Raw genomic sequence first — 12545 nt, forward strand, 5'->3', positions numbered from 1 at the left:
GCAAAAAAAAAGCCCTCAGCAAAGTTAAAAGCTGTAACCATCTTTCTTAATGTTTTTCCTTTCAGGCCATTCCTGCCTGCCTACACTCAGTTTCAGATTTGCATTGCTTCTCCCCGCTTAGCTTCAAAAAACACTTTAAGGCAACATTTGGTTTATTTATAGTTTAGCAGGTTGCATGGAACGATCCATTATGGTTTGTAAACCATGACTTACGGTTTAACATGTGGTACAAACTTAGCCAATGGGAGTTTATGTAGTGCACCCTGGAGAAAAGCAAACCAGGAGTTGTGCTTATGGGAACGCTAATCCTCTTCTCTCCCCACGCGGTTCTTTCTTAAATGTTTTTTTTTTTTTTCCCCTTCTTCAGAACCTACCGGGAAGCAGCAACTGCGCTGGGTTATTATTACGATTTTTCTTCGTGTCGAAAGCAGAAAAGCCCAAGGAAGTCTCGCAGTTCGTGAAAGAGAAGCTCAGATCGGGGGAGGCAGCAAAAGAGGCTTTGAATGTGGGGAAGGTGGGGCGACTCCCCACAATCACGCCGGTGGCCAAAATCTGGCACCGCCACAGCACATTCTCTTCCCCTACTTCCCATCTGCCTTCCCTTCCTCACCCAGCGTAGCGAAGGGTGAGAAAACCGTAGCCGGGGACGAAGCATCCCTGCCACGAGGAGGCTCCTTCGGTCAGTTGTAGGCCAAAGGAAGCCGCGGCTACTGAGAGCAGCGAGGAGGCGGAGGAGGGACAGGAGCCTGGAGACGGAGGGAGAATCTCCCCTGCCACCCTCCAAGGCCAGGAGCAGAGCAGACAGCCCAGGAGAAGCCTCTTCCCCCCCCCCCTCCCTGGTGCCCGGCAGCGCTCTCCCTGGCACTCAGCCCTGCTGGAAAGCAAAAGCTTCGCGAATATCCCGCTGGCCGGGAGCGAGCAGGCCCTGCGTTTTAAGGGCTGCTCTTAAGAGACCGGGGGAAAGTTTCTTCCCTTCCTCCGCGACTCCGGTTCGATCCCTCTCTCCCTGGGGGCAGCGACTTGGCTTCTCCCCGCGCCCAAGGACCCTTCCCCGCGCCCGCAAAACCACCTCGGGCCGGTCCGCGGAAAAAAAGGAAGCGTGAGCAGCACTCACCGTGACCTCCCCGCAAGGAGACCGGCGAACGGTAGATGGAAATAGGCACGGAGTGGTGCTTGCTGCCATGGAAATGATGCTCTTGCTGCACCTGCGAAGAGGCGGACGAAGAAGCCGGCAAATCCGCGCCGGAAGAACTGCGCGCCGAGCTTACGATACATCCCCAGACGAGGGAGCCCATCCACAGGGTCCACGCGGGACAGCGTCCTGGTGTTGTTCTCAGAGCAGTGCACCGCATGGTCAAGCGCACTGGGCAACAAACCCGGAAAGAAGAAGAGAAGCGCCTACGGGCCGGGCAGTTCAAATTCCAGCCGGGAAAAGAGAGTCGGGTTCATGATGCCGAAGTCCCCATCCTACTGGGCTGCGGGGAAACGGGAAGAGTCGCTTCCAAAGTGGGAGTTGCGCGCCACAATGGACCGGGCGAGGAATGGGTTAAACAACCGAGTAACGCAGGAGCGAGCGAGCAATCGAAGTCAATCGCTGCTAGATCCCAGGAACTGGTTTGGGTGGGTTGGGTTTTTTTTGGGGGGGGGGGTTAAGGTTCCCTTCAGACGTAGTAAGCTTCTAAAAGACCAGCGGAGCCACACATACTAAGCAAAGAGGAATCCTATTTTCTCATTTGTCACGTTCTTTCTCCAGGTTCACAAAATCCACAGGGATTTCCCCTACCTGTCCCCCTCTCGTCTCACTTTTAAGTGGAGAAAGGAGAGGGGGAAAAATTGGGTGAGGTGGGGGTGGGGTGGGGTGGGGTGAGAAATGCAGCCAAAGACCTTAGAAAGATTTTATTTTTTCCCCTTCGGCTTATCCCAATTCCAGCTGTTGGCTTGGTTGCTTCTTCTTCACGGACAAAGCTCGCACTGCGGGGATGCTTTAATCTCCTCTTTCACACCGACACGCGCCGGGGAGCCCACACTCACACAGCAAAGGACACGCACTCGACAAACTGAACCGCGCTACTCTCGGATGCGGGGCGGCAGCGGAGGAGGTCTCGCAGCGTGTGCCCTGGAAAAGTACCTGCCAGATCCTCCCGTGGAACTCAAACGGAGCAAACTGAGGAAGCAAAGGTTTAAAAAGGAGAGAGAAGGGGGGGGGGGAGTCCACCATCCACAAACGAAATCAGAGTCGAGCCGTTGTCCACTTTCTTTTTCCTGCCTTTTCCCTTCTCTCTCTCTCTCTCTCTCTCTCTCTCTCTCTTCTTTTTTAAAAAGTGGAACAGGATGCTCAGGGTTGCTCAATTAAAGTGAAGGCAGCTAGGAAACCCAGGTGAAGTGAAGCGAGGACTTCGGAAACCAAATTCACAAATGGGCGAGCCGGATGCAAATTGGATCACTCCAGAGAACGAATCAGAATAGCCGAAACACCCTGCAGAGGGACTGGCTGGTTCCCGAGAAAGGAGGGGCTGAAGTTGGAACCCTACGCTCTCTCGCTCTCTCGCTCTCCATTCTGATTAGCGGCGTCGCTTTAAATCGTAAAACTTATATATAGGGGAAAGTGGCAAGGAAACTAACCTAAGCCGTTCGTCACGTTTAGCTTCCGAATGATTATTACAAATTACTATTGTCAACGCCAGATCGGTGGAGGTTTTGCTCCTTGGCTGGCGCAGGACAGGAGTTACAGTACAAGGTTTTTTTGTTGTTTTAGAATAACAATAGGAAGGAGCATTTGCTATTTTGGAGCTCATCTTAATTTCTAATGCAATGGTCATCTTATCTTTCAGATATCATCATTGTCTGGAATTGGTTCTAAGGGTGAAAATTACTCTTTGGCATAAATGGGGGGAGAGGAATTATAGGGAACATAATGGATTGAGTTTTCCAGCTGTTGAACATGTCTTGAATTCTATTCCTTTCTCTCCTTTTGTGAGAAGGAAACCCCACCCCTCCCACCCCTACCCCAAACACAAACATAATCAAAGTCCTGATTTTACAATACTTTAAAAAGGTGGCAGGAACTCTGCTTCCATAGGCAGAGTGAGCAACCAACTCTTTCACCGAGTGCACAGAACTACAAGCTGATCTATCAGAACCTCATTTTGGATCCCTGCCAGATCCATCAACCATTTTTCAATCGACTCTCTGAAATTACTATTTTATTGTTGCCAGCACCCAAGGGAAGAGGAAAAGCTACGCCTGTAATGAGGCAGGCTACAGCTGAAAGCAGCCAAAAAAAAAAAAGATCCTTCCTGCTGGGAGGACACAGGGTGAGGAGAACAGAAGTGTAGACAGGAGTAGACTGCAGTTTTCTCCAACCTGATGTCCTCCAGATGAGTTAGACTGTAAGCCTCATTACCCCCAGCTGGCATCATTCTAGCAATGACAATAGTTCCCATGCTTTTAATTTATGCTTTAGTGCATTTTCTACCAGTTGTAATCACAGTAGCAAGCTTGGAAAGTTTTAAAATTAATCTGGATAGGTTCAAGGAGAATCAAGCTTTCATAGTCAATAATGTGTAGCTGTTTACTACTTCCTGAACTGAAAGCACCAGCACTATATGTTGATGCTATTCGCTAGAAAGTGGAAGTGTTATTGTCCAACCTAGGCTTGTGATTCATTTGATCTTTGTATCATATAGAATGTTGGCAAAGATAAACCTATGGCCTGAACCATCACAGAAATTCTTACAGTTTTAAGTTAATTTTTTAAATAAGTTTATGTTCTGGTATTTCTCTTTTTTTCTAGTTTATCCTAATTCTGGATGACAGGATGGGAACAATGGTGTCAGATTATAAGGCTGATAGAAGTAGGGATTTTGGACGGAATCTCTGATGTCTAACTTAGTAACTATTTTTTTTTCATTTGCAGAAACTGAGAAAGCATCATTTGCTGAATTTCTTCTTGTCACTTTGTTACTAAGTTGCTGCATTAATGTGGTGTTTTATTTTGTTCCGGTACAATTTTTTTTTACTTCACATAATATATTGTCTGAATTGTTTATCTGAAACAAAATCAATTTAACATTTTATATAGGCTATTCAGGCTATTCCGCTGGAGTGCTGAGGAAAAGTATATTGTTTTTCATTTACACCATTTTCTTACCACAACTGCAAGAAGTACTACTTGTTCCAGGGAACAAATTTGGCTGATTTCATACTATACATATATTTTTTTCCAAAGACCACTAATAATTATGGTATTTACACACAAGGAAATGAAGTGAAAGAAATAATTCTGCAAGTTTCTTGGGCCTCAAACAAATTAATTTGGTTTCTTAACAGTTGTTCAGCAACACAAACATATGACAGGGAAGAGATAGACTATAGGATACCTAGTCATCTGTCTTGCAATATCATCTGTAATTGTCCCCTAAGACCTGTTTCCCCAATTTGGGATTATATAATTTTGGAGGGGGAAGATAAAGGTGATACAAAGTGTTCAGGTGATAGGCCAGTAATCACATTGCAAAATGTCAAATCAGAGGGCAAGGTTAAAATAATTCCATTTAATTTAAATGTACATATTAAATACAATTAATACGATTATTTCCCGTGTGCCCTATAGCTTGCCTCTTCCATCATTGTAAACATTGCAGATCAGCTGGAAGTGGTATCTAGGGCTTCATGGGCTACATGCAACTCTATACTTTATGACAGAGAAATAATTATCCATTTAAAAATGTTCTAATGAACAAAAGAACTGACAGATGTGGATGTAGTATAAAACATTAATAGAAAGGTGCTGCATACTAATGCTTTAAAAGATAAATCCTCTGCTCAGAGTACAATCTTGAAAGATGTATATGCATGTAAACAAATGTACATGATCCCTCTGCAACCTATAGATTGCATCATTTGGATTAGAAAGCTAGGGAAACAAAGAGGTACCCTTCACATATGGAGATAAAAAAAAAACAGTTAGCACAAAAGACAGACTCTCTATTTTCATTCTCTTACTCCCAATATGAATTCCCAAACTTATTTCTTAATTCTTTTTCATCATCTATACAGAAATATCTCAAGTACACAATCATAAAAGTCAAATGAAAATATTTAAGGAAAAATGAATTCCTCATTCAATAATCCATTGCGCTTAGTTTTAGATACATAAAAATGAAAGGCAATACTAATACTATTTTATTAAGAATGTAACAAAATAGAGGGACACTGTTCTTGAGAAAGGGCTAGGAATAGGGATAGGGATAGATGTTCATGAAGATCTATGTGGTCACTAGGAGTTAAAAATGACTTGATGACACATAATAAAATGGAGAGCAAAGAAAAATAAAATGGGAAGGAATGAAAGAAGGGAAAGAGGGAAGGAAGGAAGGACCTGAATATTCATCTAAATCTGCCTTTAGATTTTTTCCTCTTAATTTTGTATTTCTAGCTCTAATAATTATGATACCAAGAAGCAGTACATCTTGTGATATTTATAGCCATCCCAATTACATTCCCAAAAGTATAAAATATAATATAATGTATAATATAATAATAAAGTTGGAAGGGATCTTGGAGGTCATCTAGTCCAACCCCCTGCAGGAAACCCTATGCAATTTCAGACAAATGGTTGTCCAGTCTCTTCTTAAAAACTTCCAGTGTTGGAGTATTCACTGCTTCTGGAGGCAGGTTGTTCCACTGGTTAATTGTTCTAACTGTCAGGAAGTTTCTCCTTAGTTTTAGGTTGCTTCTCTCTTTGGTTAGTTTCCATCCATTGCTTCTTGTCCTGCCTTCAGGCGCTTTGGAAAGTAGCTTGACTCCCTCTTCTTTGTGGCAGCCCCTGAGATATTGGAACATTGCTATCATGTCCCCCCTTGTCCTTCTCTTCATTAAACTAGACCTACCCAATTCCAGAAGCCATACCTTATATGTTTTAGCCTCCAGCCCCCTAATCATATTTGTTGCTTTTCTCTGTACTCTTTCTAGAGTCTCAACATCTTTTTTACATCGTGGTGACCAAAACTGGGTGCAGTATTCCAACTTTGTTTGATACTGACATTCTATAATACCAAATAATAATCTTAAACTCTTTTATTCATTTTCCCCTTTTGTTGGCTGGGAAAAAATATGGAAATTAAGTGTTCAGAATGAAACTTAAAGTTCATCATTTCTTCATTCCTCTTTTTATAAATCTGAAAACGTCTGAAGGAAGAATCCAAATTTTCAAACAACGCAATGCATTGAACATTGTGTAAAGGTGTAGCATTTAAAAAGAAATCATGCAAGAAATAATTAAAAAGTAGGATTCTTAACATGCAATGCTGACTTCCAGTGACTTAAAATGATACATGGTGAATTGGAAAAGTCAAATGTAATCTTTATGTAGACTTTTCCCTATTTCTTTTTCTCCAAATTAAATTAAGATTTTCAATTAACACATATATTTATAGACTTCCATTTAAAAAAAATGTGAAAGAAAATGAGACTTTCTTTCTAAGTAAGCCTTAGAAAAACTTCCCGTTTTGCCTTACAAAAACTAGGATCTCACTCATCATAAATGTTACAGAAGTTCTAAAGCTTCTCTTACAACATTCTATTCCCAAAACAGATTCCTGTTTCTCTGCTTTTTATGCCCACTTCTGCCCCTATAGAAGCCAATCAATACAAAGGAGGACAATATCCATTTAAAAGCCTGGTAGAATATTGAAGACAGGGTGCTCCCAGAATGATTCTCATAGACACACTGTTAAACTGTACAAGTTTCTCACTGAAGCTTGCGTTACAATAGTTAATTGTGAATTGCTCTCCATGGTACTGATTCTAAAGTTCAGTGTCTTTATCTGGTTTCTTCAGTGCTACTACAACCTTGAATCTTGTCCTCTTTTTTGTCTCATCAGAGAACTTACCTTGCAACCGCCCACCCAACTATCTACTTGGTATAATGAGATAAGGCATGATGAAGTAGAAATGTTCAAGGACTACTTAAAATAAGTAGCTCCCAAGCTATTTGTCATAGCAGGGACGGGGATCCTCACATGTGTAGACCTATGGTGGCCCATCATGTGGTTCATAGAACCTCTTTAGAAATGTGAATGCTTTAGATACCATTGTTATGGAAACTTGATCGTTTTTCATTATCTTGCATCTTTGGGGAAAAAACTGAGAAGTGACAAAGGTGCTTTTCTCCTCAGCTGGTTTTCATGCCTATGGCAGGACTAGAACTTACAGTCTGGTTTCTAGCCTGGTGCCTTAACCACTAGATGAAACCATTGTCAGGGTTTATATTTACAGTTTTATAATTCATTGGTAACTCATATATTTAGCAGCTGTACCACTGGAGGAAGTGGGCAGATTATGTATATATTTAGCCATTTATTGATCCATATTCACTAAGACAATTCACCCCATAATTCTCTCCCCACAAGTATTTGAAAATGTCATTCCTGTTATCAACCATCCTTATAATGTCATTTAATTGCAACCACTACCCAATGGCCTTTAGCAGCCATAAAAATAAAACATCAACAAAATCCTAACCTAAAATTGCAAAAAAGACTTTTTGAATGGAATTTAAAAAGATTACTCAACTAAATGACTAGACTGAAGAAAAAAAATCACAGTATTCCAAAGCCCAATTAATAACTCCCCTAAACTAACCTAAAAGCCATTAATATTGGTGATTCTTGCACTTCTAGACTATTTGCTTAGCACAGCCATTTTAAAAATATTAGTTAAGTGTATACAGATATTTTTTCCAAGAAATATGAATAAAATTGCCACTGAATGTAGTATTTTTCTCTAACATTGCTGCAGATTTTCCTTTGATTGGGCCTGAAAAGATTGAGCTGAAATAATTTTCACATTTGAAATCCAGAATTCTTTTCTCAGTATTTAAGCTGAAAGAAACTGTCAGATACATTTACAAATGAATTGCCAGATGAGACAGCAATTAAACGAAAAAGCTTATCACATATGGCAAAAAGTAAAAAGTGTTCTTAAATACAGTTTGTATAATGCATTCACCATGCTTGCCTGCTATACAAATTGTTGCTTAGCATTAAGTATAGTTAAGTACTCACCTATACATAAATTCTAGATGCTGAATAGTGTTTTGTGAATCTTGTTTTTTGCTGAAGGAGTAATTGTTGCTTAATCATCAGTTAACAATCAGTTTGGGTTTGGATAACATACTAGGCCACAGGGATAATACTAAACCCCAAAGATTTTCCACTTGGCCCAGAGTCATCTATAAGAGGTGTATCTCTATAAATCTGATAAATATCTAAAATAGTACAGTTGACAGGTTGGTGAAGAGAGGCATGGAGTAAAGTGAGATGGAAAACATATTGTGTTCCCTCTGTCTGCTCCACTGATCTATCAGCTGAGATATTTAGGACACAAGTTTAGAGCTCTTCCAGAAAAGCCTAAACCAATGTTCATAAATAATCAGAACAACAGATGACTGGCATGAAAAAGTTCCATACTGATACTCACTAGCTAAAGTATTCATCCCAACTATGTATCTAGAGCTACCAACCTGGTCCATAAAACATTAAGGACTGAAAATTATAACTGGTTTTCCCATGGGCTGGTGATTCTAGATGGAAGGATAAATGCAATCAGGGACTCAAACAACTGTTGCACTGAAATTCTCCTGCATTAAAAGGACATTACTCATCATCATGCAGATCACCAAGGAAGCATAGAGGCCAGTTTGGTCTAGTAGTTAAGGCATCAGGCTAGAAAGAAAGAGACTGTGAGTTCAGGTTCCATCTTAGCCATGAAAGCCAACTGGGTAACTTTGATCCAGTCCTTCTCTTTCAGACCAACTCAACTCACAGGATTGTTCTTGGGAAAATTGGAAGGTGTGTTGGATATGTTAACTACCCTGAGTTATTTGTAAAATAGGTAGATAGATAGATAGATAGATAGATAGATAGATAGATAGATAGATAGATAATAGCAACAGAATTTCTAATTATCCTTTTCTCCCAATTTAGGACTAGAAGAATATCTATTACAGCAAGGAAGAATTCCAAGATTGATTAATTCTCTACTTGGAGTATCTCACACATGAACAAAATTACTACAATAGCAAGCCTCTCTCATACACTGTCAATTTCAATCCAGTCAGCCCATTGTTTAAATGCTAGACAGTTGAAAATATTTGTAAGCATTTGAACGGGCAGATAGGAATACTTTCTGTTTGGATTTTCTATACAACAGGAAAGGAATAAATTACTCCTCATTTGAGGATGCTCTACTTCATATTTCCAAGGAAAGTTATACACTGGATTTAGTTTAATTAGACATGCACATACTCACATACTCACATACTCCCTTCTTATATATCCAACATGAGCAAAACTTTAACCTGCTTCTCCATGTATTTATTCCCTTGTTTGTCAATCAGGATTTATAAAAGTAAAAAAGAAAAGAATGAAGGAAACAAGTTCAGGGACAGCTAGCCTAGAAAGTCTTTAATTCAGGGTGGTCTTCAAACTCGGCCCTTTTAGGACTCATGAACTTCAACTCCCAGAATTCCTCAGCCAGCATGCCTGGCTGAGGAATTCTGGGAGTTGAAGTCCATGTCATAAAAGGGCCGAGTTTGAAGACCCCTGGTTTAATCTGAATCAATTCCTTTTGAATTTGTGATCAATTGCAAAATAATAAGCTCTTGCAAATAATTTAATTAAATCAATCTATATTGATTTGCATTTAACTTGATTATATATAAAATTCTTGCATATAAGTTTATCTAGATGTCACTTTCCTCATCCTTCTCCTAGCTTCCTTCAAATATTCTACCTAAGATCTTTTAGCAAAAGTTGTAGAACATAGGATCATATATATGCTCTATGTTGAAACAATTATTTAGCAGCTTGATAATGATCTTAAATGAGTCCAGATCAATTCTACTCGTATAAATAGCATTTGACATATCAGATGAAGAATGTCAGATAAGATGAACTGATACAGGCTTTTATTAGAATTGTACACTGTATCCCTTGGTTACTAGTTACTACTACAGCTAAAGGTGTTAGTAGTGTTGCATTGGACTTTTCACATTTTTAATGAAAAAAGTATTGGTTCTTTTCATAGAACAGAGTTATATTTCTCAGTTGGTTAACCCAAAAGTCACAAAAACTAGATTTTGTGATCTACAGAGCTCTTCATCTGTCAGATGAACCAGGTCCACAATAATAAATTATTGATTTTTTACTCAAGCCTATGAACAGGAATCTTCTTAGATTAAGAGTTTATATCTGAGTAAAGATAGGTAAGGTTCAATGGTAATCAAGGGGGGCTTCAACATCTTGTGATTATGCTAAGACTCTAAACTGATTCCTTGCTTGACTACTCCCCCTGGCTCTGCCAGGCTCTCTCCTATGACATCTGACTTGATGGTATCAAAAAGTAGGCAAGGGAGTAAAAATGAAAGTTCTAATTTGATATTGAAGTCATGACGTCAGTTTGATCAGAGTCCAAAAATGGAATGTGGGCAGCTAGTTTTCCCATAGTTTCATAATTTTGGGATGTAGTGAGGACTTCTTTCTTAAGTGACTTCAGATGAAGTAAGCCAGGAAATCAATATAGTCCCTTGATTTTTTTTCAGTTTATAATTTATCTCCATCCTTATATTAAATATACAAGTTTCTATTTAATTTTTAAAAAGAAAAAGAAATATTTCTTCTAAAAATTGATGTAGTTTTAAATAGTGTACTAGATGCACTAGACAGAGGTCAAATAAGCTAAGATTATCTATTTAGGTGTGGCGAATAGAAGGATGAATTCTTATAAAATAAAAATTCTGATTTAGTGAATTCTTCTATTGTTATCTGGTAGAATCTGTTACTGAATGTTGTAGTTGTATTTTCCATGGGATAAAAAGAAGCTAGAAAATTTGATGAAATTACATAATTATCTCAAAACATTACATCTTCATTGATCTAATATATTGCAATACAAAAGTTGGATTTCTTCCTATTATGTTTTACGTTTAATAACATTCAGTCAAGTAATACTTTTACCACACTGGATTGTGTTTCTTTATGATCTTCTACATCAGTAATGTATCATAAATAGCAAGCAGACCAAATAATTCTGCACTAGTTAAAGTAAAAACAGACAGCTCACATAAAGCATTAATGAACATGATAAATCTTACATATTTTGAACATATCACATGGAATGGAAGCAAACATTTTTTGGAAATAAACTTTCATGCTTGGAAAATCTAAGGCATTTAAAAAAGGCTAGCAGAAGACAAGATGACCAGATGCTATAAATGATATTACAAAAATGAGGTTACAAAATGCAAAGGTGCATAAAATCTTGGAGAACCGATATTTATCAAGTCATGAAGAGTCAGAAGCAACTGAGCAGCAATACCACTTTTCTAATTTCCATAGCATCCATACCTGATTATTGATCAATTCCTTTCTAGCACACTTTTTTTTTGGGGGGGGGGTTAAGTGCTTCTTAATTATGCAAATGAAACAAGCATGGAAATGGTATGCATATATGCAGTGATCAAATTTGCTATGCCTATCTTAAAGTTGCATAATCTGAAAAGTTGCAGTGTTGCTTTTTGGATTTTCTCATGTATGTTGAAAAGTATCTACAGTTTGTTAGATGTTCCACTTCATATGATGAGATATTAAATGGTCATCAACTAGGGTCTGTACTATATAGATTATGAAAGTTTAAAATAACCACATATGCAATTATCACATTTTGAAATGGTTATACAGAAATCTCCTCCACTCTTTTAGATTGAAAGGAGAGAAGGATATTGTAATTTTTCCAATGAATTCTAGTTAGCAGGATGTGCAAATTAACTTTCATTGAATCAGTTAAATTAGTGGGACTCTTTAATTGCAAGATGTTCAGACAAAGCAGAATGCTTATCCAGTAAGTAAGAAAAACTATAGATACATTGGGCGTTCTTTGTGCATCTGTTATAAAACCCAGAATGGGCTGTAACAGTAATAATAATTAGCATTTATATAGCACTTTAAAGTGTTCAAAGTGTTCCACATATGTTATCTTGGCAATCTTTACAACAGTCTTGTTCAATAATTGGGCAATATATTATTATCCTCATTTATATACCCCAACTCTAGCCCCTTGGAGTTCAGGTGGTAGATAAATTGCATATTTAGGTAAGCTGAGATGTACAAAAACTGATTTATGAAAGAATATCTGATATGTTCACAGGAAAGATGGCATTTATGTTGTCAGCTTCTTAGCTTATAGTTTACTGAGCAGCTCATTAGAATCTGTGAATTGGGTCAGGAAGGAAAATAATTCATAGCAGATTATATTGTTTGCATACAGGTGACCCAGGTTCAGTTTGTGGCATTTCCTGTTAAAAACATCAGATAACAGATGACAAGAATTTTTTTTTTAGCTAAGATACTGAAGACCAAATGACAACCAAACTAACAATATTGGATTACTTTGGTTGTGATGCAAAATTGCCTTATAAATCATACTATTTCCATCTGTTTCTTAAGCTAACTACAGAAATTCCAGGATGGATTGTAGTAGGTTGG

General features: G+C 38.7%; 1 protein-coding gene across 41 annotated transcripts in view; it reads right to left on the reverse strand.

The window, feature by feature from the left end:
* The window catches only part of NRXN3 (neurexin 3), a 1348849-nt gene that overhangs the window by 465014 nt on the left and 871290 nt on the right, over nt 1-12545 (reverse strand). For 2 of the 41 annotated variants that reach the window (XM_039351590.1, XM_039351589.1), the window contains exon 1: nt 1115-1591. The exons of the other annotated variants lie outside the window; for them this stretch is intronic. In XM_039351590.1, coding sequence (XP_039207524.1) covers nt 1115-1352 — 238 coding nt within the window. In that variant the 5' untranslated portion in view covers nt 1353-1591. Of the gene's footprint in view, nt 1-1114; nt 1592-12545 lie in introns of those variants that run through there. 41 annotated transcript variants of the gene reach the window in all.

The sequence above is a fragment of the Crotalus tigris genome, unplaced genomic scaffold (assembly GCF_016545835.1).
Source record: "Crotalus tigris isolate CLP2741 ecotype Arizona unplaced genomic scaffold, ASM1654583v1 scf7180000018371.15429387391:27106975, whole genome shotgun sequence".
Taxonomy (NCBI): Eukaryota; Metazoa; Chordata; class Lepidosauria; order Squamata; family Viperidae; genus Crotalus; species Crotalus tigris.